General features: G+C 46.0%; 1 protein-coding gene and 1 non-coding gene across 12 annotated transcripts in view; both read right to left on the bottom strand.

Moving 5' to 3' along the window:
- Nucleotides 1-20637, bottom strand: part of LOC145515620 (F-box only protein 17) — a 31697-nt gene that overhangs the window by 6858 nt on the left and 4202 nt on the right. For 2 of the 11 annotated variants that reach the window (XM_081516474.1, XM_081516470.1), the window contains exons 2-4: nt 5281-5391; nt 3803-4171; nt 531-642 (exon numbers count right to left, since the gene is read on the bottom strand). In XM_081516474.1, coding sequence (XP_081372600.1) covers nt 531-642; nt 3803-4154 — 464 coding nt within the window. In that variant the 5' untranslated portion in view covers nt 4155-4171; nt 5281-5391. Of the gene's footprint in view, nt 1-530; nt 643-3802; nt 4172-4268; nt 4451-5280; nt 5392-20637 lie in introns of those variants that run through there. The other 9 variants (XM_081516476.1, XM_081516478.1, XM_081516473.1 and 6 more) reach the window with 6 other exon arrangements.
- LOC145515934 (U6 spliceosomal RNA) lies at nt 10778-10887 on the bottom strand. The gene has a single exon (XR_014061138.1). It is a non-coding gene; the product is annotated as a U6 spliceosomal RNA (small nuclear RNA).

Below are 20637 nucleotides of genomic sequence, written 5' to 3'. Positions count from 1 at the left end.
AACAAATTCTAAAGCAAAAAGATGAATTTGATCATATGAAAATAACCAAGAATACCACGGACACACTTAATTCATATGGTAGAGTGGGAGATTTCTGTAATGTCCAGGATGGACAAATAACTGACATCTAGAATATACAAGGAATTCTTGTATATCAACGAGAATAAGACATCAATCTTAATAAAAATATGAACAGGCAGGGACTTCCCTGGTGGTCCAGTGGCTAAGACTCCATGCTCCCAGTGCAGGGGGCCTGGGTTCGATCCCTGGTCAGGGAACTAGATCCCACATGCTGCAACTGAGAGTTTGTATGCCTCAACTAAGACCTGATGCAGCCAAATAAATAAAGTAAGTGTTAAAAATAGGAACAAGTAACTGACAAAAGAGGGAATTCAAAAGCCTAACAGTTATTAGTCGAATGACTGAATACATGCATGTGGGAAAGAGAGTGTGAAAGTAGGTGAGGGTGAGGATGAGGACCGTAGGGTAAGGCTCCCCCTCCCTCGCCCCAGGGATCAAAGGCTACTCACTCGAACGAAGTCACGAAGCAGGTCTGGGAAGGAGCGCCCGGCATCATTATGAGGTTCTTTTCCACGGCCCAGCCATTCCCGCCGTGCTCCACCTCCCAGCCTCTGAAGCCCTCTGTGGGATATAATAGGGTTAAACACGAGGGATTCGCGCTCCAGCTTGCCCAGGAGAGAGCCAGCCAGTACCTATTGTGCTCCATCCACCGGCCCCTCCCTCCCAGCAGGCAGCTTCTTCTCAGCCTCGCTCGGCCCTGTCCCCTGCCCTGCCTCTCTTAAATCTCCTGAACCACTGGACTTTAATTCTGAGCCCCGCCCCGGGGTGCTACCTCTGGGATCCTCCAGCCTTGACCCCGCCCATTTACTCAGTTCCCTTTCCCACAGCCTCTCAAAACGGCCTGTTCTTTCTATGCAAGCTCCGCCCCCTGTTAGCACCCAATCGGTTTCTCCCCAGCCCTCCCCTGGCTCCTCCCCCTTTAACCACCGCCCACTGAGTTGAAGGGACTTCCCCGGTGGTCCAGTGGCAAACACCCGCTTCCAACAACACAAGAGAAGACTCTACACGTGGACATCACCAGATGGTCAATACCGAAATCAGGTTGATTATATTCTTTGCAACGGAAGATGAAGAAGCTTTTGACAATCAGTGAAAACAAGACCTGGAGCTAACTGTAACTCATATCATCAGCTCCTAATTGCAAAATTGAAGAAAGTAGGGAAAACCACTAGACCATGCAGGCATGACTTAAATCAAATTCCTTATGATTATACAGTGGGGGTGATGAATAGATTCAAGGGATTAGATCAGGTAGACAGAGAACTATGGACAGAGGTTCGTAACATTGTACAGTAGGCAGTGACCATAACCATCCCAAAGAAAAAGAAATGCAAGAAGGCAAAGCGGTTGTTTGAGCTGAGAGAAGAGAAGCGAAAGGCAAAGGAGAAAGGGAAAGAAATACCCATTTGAATGCAGAGTACCAAAGAACAGCAAGGAGAGGTAAGAAAGCCTTTTTAAGTCAACAATGCAAAGAAACAGAGGAAAACAAAAGAATGGGAAAGACTAGAGATCTCTTCAAGAAATTCGGATACCAAGGGCACATTTCACTCAAAGACGGAACAGAAACCATAAGGACCTAATAGAAGCAAAAGAGATTAAGAGGAGGTGGCAAGAATACACAGAAGAGCTATACAAAAAAAAGGTCTTAATGACTGGGACAACCACAATGGTGTGGTCACTCAGAGCCAGACTTCTGGAGTGTGAAGTCAAGTGGGCCTTAGGAAGCATCACTATGAACAAAGCTAGTGGAGGTGATGGAATTCCAGCTGAGCTATTTCAAATCCTAAAAAGATGATGCCATTAAAGTGCTGCACTCATTATACCAGCAAATTTGGAAAACTCAGCAGTGGCCACAGGACTGGAATATGTCAGTTTTCATTCCAATCCCAAAGAAGAGCATTGCCAAAGTTAATGTTCAAACTACCGCACAATTGTCCCACACAAATATACCGCACAATCCACTCAACTCACAAGCTATCAAGGTAATGCTCAAAATCCCTCAAGCTAGGCTTCAACAGTATGTGAACCAAAAACTTTCAGATATACAAGCTGGATTTAGAAAAGGCAGAGGAACCAGAGATCAAATTGCCAACACCCAGTGGATCATAGAAAAACCAAGGGAATTCCAGAAAAACATCTACTTCTGCTTCATTGACTACACTAAAGCCTTTGACTGTGTGGATCACAACAAACTGTGGAAATTATAAAAAGATGGGAATACCAGACCACTTTACCTGCCTCCTGAGAAACCTGTATGCAGTTCAAGAAGCAACAGTTAGAACCAGACGTGAAACAACAGACTGGTTCAAAACTGGGAAAAGAGTACATCAAGGCTGTATATTGTCACCCTGCTTACTTAACTTCTATACAGAGTACATCATGTGAAATGCCAGGTTGGATGAATCACAAGCTGGAATCAAGATTTCTGGGAGAAATATCAACAACCTCTGATATGCAGATGATACTGCTCTAATGGCAAAAAGCAAAGAGGAACTAAAGAGCCTCTTGATGAAAGTAAAAGAGGAGAGTGGTCAATAGAGGAGAGTGGCTTAAAACTCAACATTAAAAAACTAAGATCATGGCATCCAGTCCCGTCACTTCATGGCAAATAGATGGGGGAAAGTGGAAACAGTGGCAGATTTTATTTTCTTGGGCTCCAAAATCACCGTGGACGGTGACTGTAGCCATGAAATTAAAAGAGGCTTGCTCCTTGGAAGAAAAGCTATGTGTATTAAAAAGCAGAAACATCACTTTTCTGACAAAGGTCCATATAGTCAAAGCTATGGTTTTTCCAGTAATCACATATGGGTGTGAGAGTTGGACCATAAAGAAAGCTGACTGCTGAAGATTTTATGTTTTCAAATTGTGGTGCTGGAGAAGACTCTTGAGAGCCCCTTGGACTGCAAGAAGATCAAACCAGTCAATCCTAAAGGAAATCAACCCTGAATATTTATTGGAAGGACTGATGCTGAAGCTCCAATACTTTGGCCACCTAATGGGAAGAGCCAACTCACTGGGAAAAACCCTGATGCTGGGAAAGCTTGAGGGCAGGAGGAGAAGGGGACGACAGTGGATGAGATGGTTGGATAGCGTCACCAATTCAATGGATATGAGTTTGAGCAAATACAGGAAAGCCTGACGTGCTGCAGTTCACGGGGTCGCAATGAGTCGGACACGACTTAGTGACTGAACAACAACCAAGTCTACAGTTCCAGCAGAGCGGCACCTCTGCCACGGCCCCGCCCCTTGGCGCCTCCTCCCCTGTCTTGCCAACCAATTTGTACTCCCTCCACTGAAGCTCCAATACCTTGGCCACTTGATGCGAAAAGCCGACTCATTGGAAAAGACCCTGATGCTGGGAAAGATTGAAGGTAGGAGGAGAAGGGGACGAGATAAGACGAGATGTTTGGATGGCATCACCGACTCAATGGACATGAGTTTGAGCAAGCTCCGAAGATGATGAAGGACAGGGAGGCCTGGGGTCCTGCAGTCCATGGGACCGCAAACAGTTGGACAGGAGTGAGCGACTGAACAACACTGCCCACAGCCCCTGGATCCTCCCACTCAGTCTGTCTCTGCCCCAGCTCCTCCCTGGCCTCACTCACCCAGTTTCTCAAGGACCGCGGCCCTTGGCTCCTGGCCCCGCCCACCCATCCCTGGGGTCTCCTCGGTCCCACCCCTGGCCCCGCCCCCGCCCCTCGGCCCCACCCCCAGCACCCACGCTCTCCGCAGGAGTTGAAGATGAGGTTGCGGCCTAGGGGCGCTCTCAGGCAGTAGCGCGCCAGGGCGCATAGCGGGAACTCCTCCTCATCCTCGCTGTTGGGCGGGCAGCGCTGGGCCACTGAATAAAGGGCGCGGCCCTCCGCACTGCGGTCGCGGGCCAGCTGCAGCAGCCAGACGGTGGGCCCGTCCACCACGTCGCGCCAGGCGCGGCACACCGGGCGGCAGCGCATCACTAACGCGCGCGGGGGCACGTGGCTCAGCACCTGCACGAGCAGCTCCGGGGGCAGCGCGTCCAAAGCTATGGGCGGGTCCGCGGGCAGCCGCCGCCGCCGCGAGGGCCGGGCGCCCATCTCCAGCCGCCAGAGTCCTGCAGATAGAGAGGGGTCGGCAGGTTAGGGCAGCCTGGCCTCCCTCCAGCTCTCCTTCCAGGACGCAAGTCCTCTGCGGCTTGATCGTGACCTCACCAGGTACACGGGCGGGCGACCGGGAGGCTGCCAGCTCCAAGAAACTCGGCATCTAGTTCCTGCCACTTGGCTCCAGATGGCGACGGGTTTCTCCCCATCTTTCCCCCTTGAGCAACAAACCCCTAAGCCTGATCATGACCCCACGAGGGCTGCTAACCACGGCTTCCTGCTCTGGCCGGTGCACTTACGTCAGGCTGAGCACTTTACATATGACCATACGCTCACTGAAGACCTATGAGAAAAACCCACCGAGAGGGAAACCATTTCCGCTCCATTCCCCAGGTGTCCCAACTCTCTGGCCTTTGGAATCCATGACCTGTCCTTCAGCAAAATCATTTCCTCAGTCTCTTCACTGAACATTCTTGTCACCTTCTTGCTCTAACCAGAACCCAGCTGTCCTGTGACCCTTCCAAGTGGGTACATCTTGCTCCTTGGTGCTGTTTTCAGATCATTCTCCCTCCGTCCTCCCCCAAACGCCCCAGCTCATCAGGGTTGATTGTGTGTCACCTTGTCAGCATCATCTGGTGACCCAGATGACTACTCATCACTTCTCCATGATTTTAGCTCTAGGCTCATTGCCACTCAGGTTGCTCTTATCAACATTCTGGGTGATTTCCACATCCAGGTTGATGATCCTTCCTTCTGCCATCCGGGCCTCTCTTGTTCCCTGACCAGCTGTCCTCCTAGCCCCTCTTTCCTACACTGTGTCTCAGTAACAACGGCCTCTTCAGAGTCTCCATCTCAGGCTTCTCACTCTCCAGTCATCACCTCCTCTCTTTCCAGCTCTCTCTCTCCAGTGCCCTAGACCCTCCAAAGTCCTGCTAACCCACTGTGATCTCCCATTCTTTGTCCCTACCTCTTTTTCACTGCCCCTCACCCCATCAGTTCTCAATTCTTCTTTATCCAGCTTAAGTTCCTCGGTTAATCATTAAAAACATTGTTTTGCATACACCCTGGCCTCCTCTGGCTTCCTCCCACGCATGACCTGGTTAAATCCAAGCCCTCCACTTACCTGCGCCTGTACTCACACGGTTTAAAGCAGCTGAAGAACAACACACAACTCCACTGGCCGGCTCCACTTCAAGTTTGTGAACTTGACGCTCAAGCGTGCCTGCAGTGCTGTCTGGCAATCAGATTACATTTCTCTTATCCACTAGCTCTTCCTCTCTATAGGTAGCTATTTCACCCCTTCTCCCCTAACCTCCAACACATCACACTTCCTTCCACCTTTCCACTCTTTCCCTGCTTCTTCTTATTTATTTTTGGCCACGTGGTGTGGCATGCAGCTTCTTAGTTAGTTCCCCCTAACCAGGGATCCAATCAGTTCCCCCTGAAGGGGTGGAAGCACAGAGTCCTAACCTCTGGACCACCATGAAAGTCCCTCCTTGCTTCTTATTTTGCAGAAAAAAAAAAATCGATAGAAAGTGAGTGTCCACAGACCCCCACTGCCCCATAGACCCTCCCTACCCTCTGCTTTCCCACCATAACTGTGCCCATTCCAGGCCACTGTCTCATAGTTCTCCTCTCTCTGCTGCACCTTCAGCTTCCCTCTCTGAACTGGGTCATTCTCATCAGCCCACACAGAGTCATCTCATATGAAAATGAATGAAAATACTCTTGATTCCAGCTCCCTTTCCAGCTATGACCCCATTTCTTTGGTCCTCTTTATAGTAAAACTTCTCCAAAAAGTTGTCACACTCACTGCCTCCATATGGTCTACTGCTATTCTCACTCATACCTTCTCTAACCAGGCTTTGCCCTCCTTAAAATGTTAATCACTCAGTTGTACCCAACTCTTCATGACCCCATGGACTGTAGCCTGCCAGGCTCCTCTGTCCATGGAATTCTCCAGGCAACTACTGGAGTGGGTAGCCCTTCCCTTCTCCAGGGGATCTACTTGATCCAGGGATTGAACCTGGGTCTGCAGCATTGCAGGTAGATTCCCTGAGCCACCAGGGAAGCCCCTTCTTCTCTATCCTGAAATGTTAAGGTCACCCACCTTGGGTGGGTGACCTCTCTTGGTGCTGAACCAATAGTCACTGTTCACTCAGTCTTCACTTTGCTTGAGCTGTTAACAGCACCTGACGCAGGAGTCACGTCACTTCTCTGAGCCACCACATCCCTCTGGACCCCTTCTGGCTGCCTAGTGGCTCCTAGTCAGTCTCCTTGGCTGTTTCTTCCTCCTTCCTCTGATCTCAGGGTCAGGGATTAGTCTTTGAACCTCCTCTATTCTCCATCAGTACTCACTCTCTTGGGGATTTCATCCACTCTCATCACCTCTCACCCTGGACCATCACTGTCTCCCTGCTCCTTTCCGCAAGAGCCCGTTTCCCACAAGCAGCCAGCACAGGTGTGAACACCTGAGTTTGGGTCCAGTCCCTGCCTGCTCAGAGCCCTGCTGGGCTCCACCTCATCAGGGTCAGGGAAAGGTGCTCACTGTGGCCCACAAGCCCTGCATGATCAGCACTCGTCATCTCTCTGCCCTTATTTCCCCTTACTCACTCTGCCCCGGCCATACCAGCCTCCATACCTCAGAGCCTTTGCACAGGCTGTTTTCATCACCCAGATCCAGAGTACTTCTTTTTGCTCACCTCCACACTTCCTTCAAACCTTGGCTCAACTTCTCCACGAGACTGTCTCTGGCCACCATATTTACAATTTCAGGGCCTCATGACCATTGCCTGCTTCTCCTTCCCTTTTCCTTGCTTTATTCTTTTCTAACACTCCTGTCACACCACACACGTAAGTATAGGTGGATTCTTTACCATCTGAGCCACCAGTTAAGCCCATGTTTTGATATAATTTACTTAAGTAAATCTTCCGTATTGTTTGTTACCCTAGCCACATTGTAATAATCACTATGAGGGCAGAATTGCTGCTGATTTTGTACACTGCACATCAGTGTCCACACCAGTGTGTGACACATAAAAGTGTTCAATAAAGAGATATTAAGTGAATGAATGAACGAACTGTCACATCAGAAACCCACTTCACAGATGAGGAAGCTGAGGCATAACAAAATGAAACACCTTTATTTAAAACAAAACAAAACACCTTGGCAAAAGAGCTTAGTGATGAAATGCTGATTCCTGAGTCCAGCCAGCCTGGGTTGAGTCCCAGCTAAGCCTCTTGCCTCAAGGGCAAATCTCTTCATCTTCTTGTGCCTCACTTTCTTCTTCTGAAAATGAGGGTGTTAACCATACTTCCTTCATAGGGTTGTTGTGAGAATGAAATGAATTATATTGGTAAAGCACTCAAGAAATAACCTCCGGCATCTCATAAGTAAAAGTGATATTAATATATTAGACACTAAATTATGTTAGTTGCTATTATCATTACACACCATAAAAAGATGACGAGCAAACATTTAGCTATGAGATTTCCATCTGGTGACATTTATTGGGCCCTTCCTAAACCACTGTGCTGAGCATTTAAGCTGCATCATTGCACTGAATTCCATCATTGTGTTTTAACGGCCAATATGATCCTCAGAGGTTGCCCTGGGTTAAGAGCCTTCAATGATCTAATGCTTGTTATATCATCTAGTGCCAGTAATTGCTCGATTCATGTCAGCTGTTACTTTTTTGAAATAAATTGATTAAGGTCTTGTTAAGAATTAAGCCTGTATCAGACAGGCGGTCTGTGCACATGGCACAAAGTCCGACTCCACTTTGCCCCCACAACAGAGAACTGAAGTTGTGGAGACAGGCTTTAGAGACTAGGGTGTATTTTGCCCCCAGGTGGTTATTAGTTGCATTAATAATTAGCTGCAATTTACAAGTGAGTCCACCAGCTTGCCCAGCATGGACATGAAACTCACCAGAGCCTAGTTCCCCGGGTCATCTCTCCTTAAGAATGTGCCGATCGCTGGTGAGTGGGGGGATTTCTGGACCTGAGAGTGGTCCCCTCACACCACGAGGGCAGCCGGACTTCACTGGGGAGCAAGGACTTTCAAGTGATGTACTGTATGAGCCCTGGGTATTCAAACTGCTTATCTGTGATGCTCTACTGAGGACCACGAGGTGCCTTGTAGCCACTATGTCCAACCCAGCTGAATGCCAGCTACTGGCTGGGTCAGAATGGCAGATCACTGCCTGCTGCCAGGGTGTTTGGATGTGTGTATGTGTCTGTGTGTGTTTGGTGGGGAGGATAATCGTATTGGTTGTCACAGTGACTGGGGGATGATACTGGTATTCAGTTTCCAGGGACCTGTGATGCACAGCAGACATCTTCCCCAAATGGCTATAACAATGTATCCAATCTGCCGTGCTCTTTTCCAGGACTTGACCATTCTCCATTCACACCCCTCTCCTTGACATGGGCAGGCCTTTGGGAGTGCTTCACCTTTTCAGAGCATCACAGAAGTGACGTCGCTAAGAGGTTGCGGAGGTTGTGTTGTCTGGGGATGCATGCCTGGGGAGCCATGAGTCCAGTGGTGTGCTCCTAAATGTTTAACAGTGGGCTCTTGGACTTCCCTGGGGGTTCCGTGGTTCAGACTTTGCCTTCCAATCCAGCGTGTGCAGCTTCGATCCCCGGTTGGGGGATCCGTGAAAGACATGGTTTTCAGAGCTTTTGGATTAAGGGATTGTAGCATTTGCTGATTTCAGTGGTGTGAATATACTGTCCATGGCTGATGGCAAGCTACCAACATGATGTCTCTGAGCTTTGGAGTTGGAAAGCGCTGTCCACAATGCACTCCCAGGATCTGGTGTGAACCAGTTCCAGCAACCACCGCCTGAGTCACCATGTGAGTCTGGCTGTCCTGAAGTCATCACAGTGGAGAGACCACAGGAAGATATATATGTATATATATACATGCTTGGGGAGCCTCAGCTGTTTGGGTCTTCCCATCCTAGGTGCTGGTGGCTCAGTGGTAAAGAATCCACCTGCCAATGCAGGAGACCCAGGTTCGATCCCTGGGTGAGGAAGTTCTCCTGGAGGAGGGAATGGCAACCCACTCCAGTTTTCTTGCCTGGAGAATTCCATGGACAGAGGAGCCTGGTGGGCTACTGGGGTTGAAAAAGAGTTGGACTTAGCAACTGAACAACAACAACAACATCCCAGGCGCTAGACAGGGAAGTTAATGAGCCCCCAAATGACCCAGCCCCAATCACTGCCTGATGGGACCTGCACAAGAGCCCCTGAGAATTGCTTAGCTGAGCCCAGGCAGTCCCAGAGCCATCAGAATAATAAAGGAATGGGTATTGTTTTAAGTCACTGCATTTTGAGTGGTCTCTTATACAGCACTTGCTAAATGTAACGATGGTCAGTGACTTGTATTTCAGGGGACAGGTACAACTCACAGAGGATGGCCAAGAGAATCCCAGGCAGGATTAAAAGTTCCATTTGGAATGGATAAAGATGTGGTCCATATCTATAATAGAATACTACTCAGTCATAAAAAAGAATGAAATAATGTCATTTGCAGCAACATAGGTAGACCTGGAGATTATTATACTAAGTGAAGTAAGAGACAAATACCATGTAATATAATTGGAATCTAAAATATAACACAAGTGAACTTATCTGTAAAACAGAAACAGACTCACAGACATAGAGAACAGACTTGTGGTTACCATGGGGGAGGGGAATGAGGGAAGGAGGGATTGAGAGTTGGGATTAGCAGACGCAAACTATTATAAATAGAGTGGATAAACAAGATCCCGGGATTTCCCTGGTGGTCCACTGACTGTCTGTGCTCCCAATGCAGGGGGCCTGAGTTCGATTCCTGGTCAGGGAACTAGATCCCACATGCTGCAACTAAGACCCAGTGCAGCCAAATAAATAAAACATAAAATTTTTAAAATATTAAAAAAACCCCACCAAGGTTCTAATGTGTAGCACAGAAAACTATGTTTAATATCCTGGGATAAGCCATAATGGAAAGGAATATGAAAAAGAAGGTGCATGTATGTGTAACTGAACCACTTTGCTGCACAGCAGAAATTAATCCAACATTGTAAATCAACTATATTCTCTTTTTTTTTGCTTTTATTTTTTTCTTAAATCAACTATATTTCAATAAAATAAGTTTTAAAAAAAGTTCCATCTGGGCAGAGGTACTCATTTGAAAGTTGGTTTTTTTCCTTCCTGTTTCTTGATCTAAAGTCGGGTTACATGTGTGTTCATTTGTGAAAATTCATCAGGCTGTACAGTGTGTACACTTCCTAGAAAAGGTTTACTGGAAACAATAATAACAATAAAAACAGAGATGGTAGTCCATGGAAAGGAACCAAAAGATATCCAAAAGGCTCTCTGCAAAGTTATCAAACAAAAAATAGGATGAGGACGATGATGATGATTTTAAAAAGTGAAAGTGTTAGTTTCTCAGTCATGTCTGACTTTTTGCAACCCCATGGACTGTGTAGCCCGCCAGGCTCCTCTGTCCATGGAATTCTACAGGCAAGAATACTGGACTGCGTTGCCATTCCCTTCTCTAGGGGATCTTCCCCACCCAGGGATGGAACCTGGGTCTCCAGTATTGCAGGCAGATTCTTTACCATCTGAGCCACAAGGGAAGCCGCTTCACAAATACATGGGTCATCCTTGCCCAGGGGGCATGCTAGTCTTCACTGTATCGTTCCAACTTTAGTATATATGTGCTGCTGAAAGCGACCACGAAAGGATTATTTTTAAATTCAAGAACCCTTGAAACTATTGAAAGGTAGCTTCTCTCTTTCCTCGGCGGTTCCTCGAATTGTGTAGGGGCTTTTTAGAGTGACTAGAAAATTTTGCGCAAAAATACCCCCATGACTCAGTGGCAAAACCATTGCCATGGTATAATAAGCATTATTTTATGATTATTTTTGATGGTCCTGGGGACTAACAGGGCTCAGTCACATGGTTCTCGGGGGCTCTCGTGCCGTGGTCCTCAGGCAGAGCATGGCGCTCGGGCATCTTCTGAAAGTTCGTCACTCCTCTGCTGAGCACTGGACAAGGAGACTCTCTGGCTGGGAATTCCCCAGGCAGTTCCCCATCTCCACATGGTCTCTCCTGCTAGCTGCACACTTTCCCCAGAGTAGTTACTCTTGATGAAGGTCAAATGATATAATTTCATTTTCACAGCTCATGATTCATTAAACTATCTTCATTTTATATAGCATTTTTGAAAGTAATTTTATTTATTATTCTTATTTTTGGCTGTGCTGGGTCTTCACTGCTGCTCGGGCTTTTGTCTAGTTGCAGAGTGCTCTAGGGCTCCAGGGTTTCAGTAGTTGGAGCTCCCGGGCTCTCGAGCACGGGCTCCATAGTTGTGATGCATGGGCTTAGTTGTCTGGAAGCATGTGGAATCCTCCCAGATCAGGAATCAAATCTGTGTCTCCTACATTGGCAGGCAGATTCTTTACCACCACGCCACCTGGGAAGCCCTATAGCGTCATTTTTACTTGGTTAATTTTCTTCCTTAACTTTGTTAATTTTATCTTTATTAATTTAGCAAGTATATTTCCATTGATTTTGAAATTACTTTTATGATTTGATCAGCTAGTAATATATTGGGATAACTTAGGTGCAACCATTGCTTATTTATTATTTATTATTTTTTTTTGGCTGGGCCATGCGGCATGCAAGATCTTTAGTTCCCCCGCTAGGGATCAAACGCTTGCCCCCTGCAGTGGGAGTGCAGGGTCTTAACTGCTGAACCACCGGGGAAGTCCCAACCATTGTATATTTATAAATTGCACTTGCTGTGGTATTTATACATTTTTGTACTTCAAGTGTCATGTCACTAACTTTTGTTTTATGAATTTGGAATATTGAACAAACAGTTGCTGTGAATGGTAATATTTCAGTATCAGTCTAAAAAAATACATAGGTATTGTCTTTGTCTCCCTATCTTAAGAGTCACCGTATAATTATTTGAGCGTTTCAGTATGCCTGAAGTTTTTCAGAATACAATCATGGGGGTAGAAAAGACTCGACTGTCAAAGACTCAATATTGGTAAAGCCTATTAGGACCCTCTGCTGGGAGCAGGGAGTGGCTGAGGGTTTCCAGGACTCTAGGCTGCTGCTCCCAGCAGGACAGCTGGTGGTCAGGAGCTCCCACTATGGAGGCAGATAATCCAGGTTCAAATCCTGGTTCTGGGCTTCCCTGGTGGCTCAAGGGTAAAGAATCCACCTGCCAAGGCAGGAGACACGGGTTCAGTCCCTGATCAGGGAAGATCCCAGATGCCTTGGAACAACTAAGCCCATGCTCCACAATAACGAGCCTGTGCTCTAGAGCCCGTGCTCTGCGACGAGAAGCCACTGCAATGAGAAGCCGGAATGTCGCAACTAGAGTGTAGCCCCTGCTCGTTGCAACTAGAGAAAAGCCAGACCAGCAACAAAGACTCAGCACAGCCGAAAAAAAAAAAAAATCTGGTTCTGCCTTTTCTTGGACAGGCCATCACTTTGGCATGTTGCTGGCCTCTGAGCCTCAGTTTTCTTGTCTGTAACATGTGACATATGAATAACTATTCTATCTCAAGGGCTGGATGTGAGCAGTGAAGGAGAAATATCCTTAAGTCATGGCTGGGACTCAAGGAATAAGTAAGACCCAATATTATACAAGAACTAATAGGATTTCACTCTTTGGATGAAGATTTGGTAATCTGAACCTACTGAGATGCCCTTTGTGGATCTCCCTTGGGGAGAACGGAAATGCGAGAGGTGGGTGGGCACATGTCCAACTCATCCCCCTTTCAAAACTCGTGCTAACTACCTAGGGCACCCATGTTGAACTTGAACTCCTCAGGGAGAATGCATGAGCAAGCCACCAAGCCAAAGCCAGGAATTACCTCCAGTAACACTACACGGAGATATAGTGTATGCACCGGGATAAGCGAGGGGATCTCAGTGGTGGGATTTGGGGCACATTTCTGCGGTTCTTCCCTGGTAGCTTAGCTGGTAAAGAATCTGCCCGCAGTGAAGGAGACCTGGGTTCGATCCCTGGTTTGGGAAGATCCCCTAGAGAAGGGAATGGCTACCCACTCCAGTATTCTTGCCTGGAGAATTCCATGGGCTGTATATGGGGTTGCAAACAGTCGGACACGACTGAGCGACTTTCACTTTCTGCGGTGTGTGCACGCATGCATATATTCCATTCATATTTGCCCAAGAGTCCTATTTCCCAGAAATTTTTAAAAATTAAAAAAAAATACATTCACGGATGTCTAATTTACATCCAATAAAGTGCAAACATTTCAAGTGTACAGTTTGTGTTCTAACAACTGTATGCGATGGTACAACCACCTTCATAAACAAGAGAGACATTTCTGTTACTCTAGAATGTTTACCCTTTCCAACCTCCACCCCAGCCACTAATTTGCTTTTTGTCACTAGAAGTTTTCTTTTCTAGAGTTTCACATAAATGGAATCATATGGTGTGCCAGGTACCAACTGACTGCCACACAGCTCCAAGGTGAGAAACCGGAGGAGTTCAGGCATTTAAATCTTCTTCCTTCGCTGGCTGCCATGCTAAAGTTTTCCAGTAGAGGGAGCCAGAGAGGTGTTGCAGGAGGAAAGAGTTTTGCTTCTATCTTCCAGTCGCGGTTCCCCAAAGGCAGGCAGCTTTTCCTGCCGCGTTCACAAGGGAGTCGGCTTCTCCAGGGCCTGGCAGTGAGGAGCACCCCTCAGCCAGCACCTTGCCCTGGCACCCACCTCAGCTTGTTTCTTGGCTGATTGCCTCTGGTGAGACACTTCCTTGTGAACTGTTTTCCCTAGCATCCTTAAAGGACCGAATTCTGGCAAGTTCCACAGCCGGAGCACGAAAGGGACTCCTTTGCCATTTAGTGAGCCGTGTCCAAGTGTTCTCCCAAAGCGTCAGGGTCTGGGGACTTCCCTAGTGGTCCAGTGGCTTAAGGCTCCGTGCTCCCAGTGCAGGGAGCCAGGGTTCAATCCCTGGTCAGGGAACTAGATCCTGCATACCACAGCTAAGACCTGGTGTAGCCAAATAAATAAAAATAGATGTTAAAAAAACCCAAAAAACCCCAAAGCGTGAGGGTTTCTGGGACTGACAAGGACAGTCTGGAGCTGACACCTTTCTCAAGCTCTCTATCTTAGATCTTAGGGGTAGAGGCTGCTGCCTGTATTTGCCATTTTATATTCTTTACCATTCTCTTTATTTCTCAGTAGCTACTCCTTCTAACTCTAATCCCCTGCTATGATGAATAAATCTGTACATTAAACATTCTCCCTTCAAATTACTGTGTGGTTTCGGTCTCTGCATTGGACCCCGAGTGATAACCATAGTATGCACTCCTGTGTCTTCTTTCCTTCAGCAGAACATTGCGTGATTCAGTCACATCATTGCTGTATTAATCGACAGTTCACTCCTGTTTATCACTGAATAGTATTCCACTGAACAGATAAACCACAATCTGTTTACTCACTTGGCATGATGGACATTTGGGTTGTTTCCAGCTTGAGGCTGTTATGAATAAAGCTTCTATGAACATTCACATTCAAGCGGTTGTATGGACATATGTTTTCATTTCTCACGAGTAAATATGTAGGAGTGGAATTCTTGGAGCACATGTTCTTTACGAGAACACACCCAACCATTTTTGTCAGCATGACTGTGCACTCCCATCAACAATGTATGAGAGCTGCACTTGCTAGCACCTTGTATGGTCAGTCTTTTCAATTTTAGGCAGAATGGCTTCCTTTTCATGCCTTGGAGAGATTTTCCTCTACCTGACATTCTCCCTTATTAGTTTTAACACTTTACTCTGGAACAGTGGTGCCAGTGTTGTCTCTATTTTATTTTATTTTTTGGCCACACTGTGCTACTTGCAGGATATTAGTTCCCCAACCTGGGATTGAACCCGAGCCCTCAGCAGTGAAAGCTCCCAGTCCTAATCACCAGACTGTCAGGAAGTCCTGCCAGTGTTGTTCCTAACCTACAACAAATTGTTACAGAAATATCATCAATAAACAAGATTGAGACTTCTCTGGTGGTCCAGTGGCTAAGACCCTGAGCTCCCAATGCAGGGCGCCCGGGTTCAATTCCTGGTCAGGGAACTAGACCCCACATGCCCCAACTAAGAGTTCAGTTGCTGCTGCAACTGGGGCCTGGTGAAGGCAAATAAGGGCTTCCCAGGTGGCATTAGTGGTAAAGAGCCCACCTGCCAATGTAGAGAGGCAGGTTTGATCCCTGAGTTGGGAAGATCCCCTGGAAGAGGGCATGGCAACCCACTCTAGTATTCTTGCCTGGAGAATCCCATGGATAAAGGAGCCTGGCGGGCTGCAGTCCATAGGTTTGCCAAGAGTTAGACACAACTGAAATGACTCAGCATGCATGCATGCAGCCAAATAAATAAAAATTAAAAACAAATGAAATGTGGAAGCCACAAGGGTATACTGTACAGCACAGGGAATTATAGTCAAACAAACAAACAAAAACCCCCCAAAAAACCAAGATTGAAAATTTCTCACTCTTCAGAATTGTTTGCCTGTACAAAGATTTGGCATGCCTTCTCCTTCAAGTAGCAAGACTGAGCTATATAGATAATCAGGGCCTGTACTGGCCTGTAAGAATCTTTAGGTAGATTTTTATTTTTAAAGGCACCTCTTCTGGGTGAAGGCAAGCCTGGGGTTAGCATGACCTGATGACTGCAGCAAGGGATGGATTTGAGTCCCCACTCATACCACCGGCCCTGGCTGGCCTCACAATTACAACAGCTGATCCTGTGCTGTGTGCTTGCTAAGTCACGTCCAACTCTTTGTGACCCTATGAACTGTAACCCACCAGGTTCCTTCATCCATGGGATTCTCCAGGCAAGAATACAGTGTGGGTTGCCATGCTCTCCTCCAGGGGATCTTCCTGACCCAGGTATGGAACCCACGTCTCTTATGTCTCCTGCATTGGCAGGCAGATTCTTTACCACTAGCACCACCTGGGGTTCTGTCTCTAAGTGAGGTGGACTCGGTGCAAGCCAACAGGGAATGGTGGAGCCTCTGTCAGACGGAGAGAAGAGCCCAGCGTGGAGGCCGTGCCAGCACTCACTCTGGGTGACTTACTGCCCAGTAGGAAGGTGGGCCTAGTTTGGCCACATCTTCCAGTTTGTCAAGAGAGTGGAAATCCCTGTGTTTATGTGAAATCACCTGATTTTTAAATGTTAGCAGTGCATTTATAGGAAAAAAAAAATTAACGTACAGTGTAGGCCAGAAGAGACAGATCTTCAAACCCAGGAACTGATGGGGGATGATCTTTTGTGGCTTCTGTATTATTCCTGTTGATTGTCACACCATGAGGAAACTGAGGCCCAGAGAGGTGAAATGATGTACACAGCAGTCAGAAGTGGAGTGGCATGGACTTCCCTGGTGGCCCAGAGGTTAAGAATCCACCTTGCAATGCAGGGTACATGGGTTCAATTCCTAGTCGGGGAACTAAGATCTCACATGCCTCAGAGCAACTAAGCCTGTGGGCCACATCTAGAGATCCCATGTGTTGCAACTAAGACCTGATGCAGCCAAATAAATAAATATTAAAAAGAAAAGATTTCTTGGATATAGTACCAAAAGTATGATGTATAAAAGAAAAAATGGATTAATTAAACATTATCAAAATTTTAAACCTTTGTACTTCAAAAGACATTATTAAAAAAATGAAAGACAAGCTACAGATAGGCAGAAAATATTTGTATATCACATGCTTGATAAAAGACTTACATATAGAATATATAAAGAGCACTTAAAATTCAATAATATGACAAATCAGTTAAAAAATTGACAAAAGATTTGAATAGACATTTCACCAAAGAAGAAATACAGAGGACTAATAAGCAAATGCGGGCTTCCCAGCTGGCACTAGTGGTAAAGAACCCACCTGCTAATGCAAGAGACACAGGTTCAAACCCTGGGTCGGGAAAATCCCCTGGATGAGGCCGTGGCAACCCACTCTAGTACTCTTGCCTGGAGAATCTCATGGAGAGAGGAGCCTGGCTGGCTACAGTCCATAGGGTCACAAAGAGTCAGCACAAAGAGTTAGCACAGCAATAAGCATGTGAAAAGATGCTCAACATCATTAGTCATGAAGGAAATAGAAATTAAAATCACAGTGAGATGCCACTTCATGCCCTCTAGAATGGCTGCTGTCCAAAAGATTGGTGAGGACAGGGAGAACCTGGGACCCTTATACACTGCTGATGGGAATGTAAAATGGTAAAGCCTCTTTGGAAAACAGTTTCTGTAAAAGTTGAACATTAAAAAAAAAAAGAAATATAAACTTACCATGAAATCCAACGATTCTTTTTTTTTAAAAAAAATATGTATTTATTTATTTTGGCTTCAAGGAATATGGGATCCTAGTTCCTCAACCAGGGGTCAAACTTGTGCCCCCTGGATTAGAAGCTTGGAGTCTTAACCACTGGAAGTTTGAAACACAGCAATTCTACTACTAGGCTATCTACCCAAGAGAAATGAAAAGGTATGTCACACAAAGACTGACTTGACTGCTAAAGTGCACAGCACATTATATATTTGAAAACAATCCAGGTGTCTATCAACTGGTGAATGGATAAACAACATGTGGTCTATCCATACAGTGGAATACTCTTCAACACTAAAAGGAATGACTCCCCTGGTGGTGCAGTGTTTAAGAATCTGCCTGCCAAAAAAAAAAAGAAAGAACCTGCCTGCAGGGACACTGGTTTGATCTCTAGTTGGGGAAGATTCCGCAAGCTGTGGGTCAACTACTGAGACCTCCTGCTGCAACCACTGAAGTCCCAGCACCCTCGCTGCTGCTGCTACTAAGTCGCTTCAATCGTGTCCGACCGACTCTGTGCGACCCCATAGACGGCAGCTCACCAGGCTCCCCCGTCCCTGGGATTCTTCAGGCAAGAGTACTGGAGTGGGGTGCCATCGCCTTCTCCACCAGCACCCTAGAGCCCCTGCTTAACGGCAGCTAGAGAAAGACCACGCACAGCAAGGAAGACCCAGTGCAGCCCAAAATCAAAACTAAACAAAACAATAAAAGGAATGGAGTAATGGTACAAGATACAATGAGAATGAACCCTAAGAGAGTATGCCAAGTGAAAGTGCTGGATACAAAAGGCTACATATTGTATAATGTATATAAATGAAATGTCCAGAAAAGACCTATCTAAATATAGGGAAAGATGAGGAGTTGCTGGGCATGGGAACAAGGAGTGACCACAAATAGGCAAAATGGATATTTTGGAGGTGATAGACATGCTCTAAAACTGTAGTGCTGGCTGCCAAACTCTGAAAACTCACCAAATCACTGAATTGTACGCTCAACAGGGCTGAATTTTATGGTATGTAAATTACTTCAATAAAGCTGTCAAAAAAGAAAAGCCCAAGCCCTGCATACTTTACGGTTACAGCATGTAAGACTTAAATAGGGTAATAGAACAGACTATAGATGTAATCAGCCCTGATGGTGCGAAAGCAAATGCATTATCAACAAGATGGGGAAGGAAAGGTCGGGGAGGGGAAGCCAAGACACTTGTCTCACTCACTTAGTATCACGGGAATCAAAAGTTGCCAGAATGAAAAAATACAAGTGAAGCATAAAATTTAAAGCCTCAAAGGTAAATAAGAAATGATCTTCAAAAAGTACAAGTGTTAAAAATTAGTGCAGTGAATACACATTGAGCTAAATACCATCTTTCATAGCTGACAGTAACAGACAATTTTGAATTCCTCTGTTTCTCTGTCATTTTCACTGTCATCACCTTCTCAGTTATCCACCTGCCTTCTGAACCACAGCATGGGTGAGATGAGAGACACAGTTACTTTGGATTTTGGTATATTTTAGTTTAAACATCATGGACATCATGTGTATTAAAGAATATGCTTTTATAAAAAAAAGAACCAACCAACCAACCAACCAACCAATACAACGTCACCATAATTTACTTACAATCAGTGAGAACGCCCATACACACCTGATGAGAATAAAAATTGGTGCATCCACTTTGGCAACTAGTTGGGGATTTTTTTTACTGAAGTTAGAAAAGTGCCTTTCCAACAAGTCAGCAATTCGACCCTAAAGCCAGGAAACATATACTAGAATATTCACAACAGCATTGCCCCTCTCAGCTCCAACCTGGAAATGATCCAGGTGCCCGCATAGGGTGTATAAATGAATTAAGGCAGTCATAGAATGGAAGACTAAGTAGCAATAATAAAGAGTTAACAATAAGTAAACAAAAGAGCACAAATGGACCTCAAAAGCATAATTTGGGGTGAAATTTACCAGAGACACAAGTCATCCAGAGTGCAAGTCCCAGGACAACCAGACAGTCGGCGTGGCCTGGGCCAGTCCTGATTTACACTGAGTGTCCCAGGGTAATTAGGGTAAATATTATCAGTGACCCCTATCACTTCCAAAATTACCTAATTTGAAAATTGGATGATAAATTATATACTCACACCAGTGGTTTTTAGAAAGTTTACAACAGGCTAAACTAATAAATGCTATTTACGAGTGTACATACAGGTACTAAAAGCATACACACACACACACACACACACACACATATATATATATATATATATATATACAGTTCAGTTGCTCAGTTGTGTCTGACTCTTTGCGACCCCATGGACTGCAGCACACCAGGCCTCCCTGTCCATCACCATCACTGGCGCTTGCTCAAATTAACGTCCATCGCGTCGGTGATGTCATCCAACCATCTCATCCTCTGTCGTCCCCTTCTCCTGCCGCCTGCATATACATATATATAAAACAAGCAGAAACTTCCCTGGTGGTCTAGTGGCTAAGACTCCGTGCTCCCAATGCACGGGAAAGTGTTAGTTGCTCAGTCGTGTCTGACCCCCATGGACCATAGCCTGCCAGGTTCCTTTTCCATGGGATTCTCCAGACAAGAATACTGGAATGGGTAGCCATTCCCTTCTCCAGGGGATCTCCCTGAACCGGAGATCGAACCCAGATCTCCTGCATAGCAGGCAGATTCTTTATCATCTGAGCTACCAGGGAGCTCGGGTTCAATCCCTGGTTGGGGAACTAGATCCTGCATGCCACAACAAAGACTGAAGATCCTGTGTGCCACAACTAAGACCCAGTGCAGCCAAAGAAACAAATACTAAATATTAAAAAAAAATAACCAAACCACAAAACAGAATAATCAAGCAGGGAAACGAGCATTATAAAAGTCAGGATGCAGGTTCCCTCTGTGGGGAAGGAGAAGGCTACTAACCAGAGAAACATCTAGGGGGCTGGCAATGTTCTCCTTATTGGCCTGGGTGCTGGTTATATACTTTGTTCTATATTTCATGTACTTTTCTGTATGAGTGTTATATTTCACAATTAAAAAAATTATTAATGCTATCAGTGAACACCATGATTATTTAAGTCAAAGAAGGGAACAGTCGAATTGCCTCTTAGTACAGATTAACAGTTCAC

Source organism: Giraffa tippelskirchi, chromosome 7 (genome assembly GCF_054371585.1).
Source record: "Giraffa tippelskirchi isolate mGirTip1 chromosome 7, T2T-mGirTip1v1.2.pri, whole genome shotgun sequence".
Lineage (NCBI taxonomy): Eukaryota > Metazoa > Chordata > Mammalia > Artiodactyla > Giraffidae > Giraffa > Giraffa tippelskirchi.
Note: the sequence above shows the minus strand (reverse complement) of the source record. Positions and strands in the feature narration are given on the sequence as shown.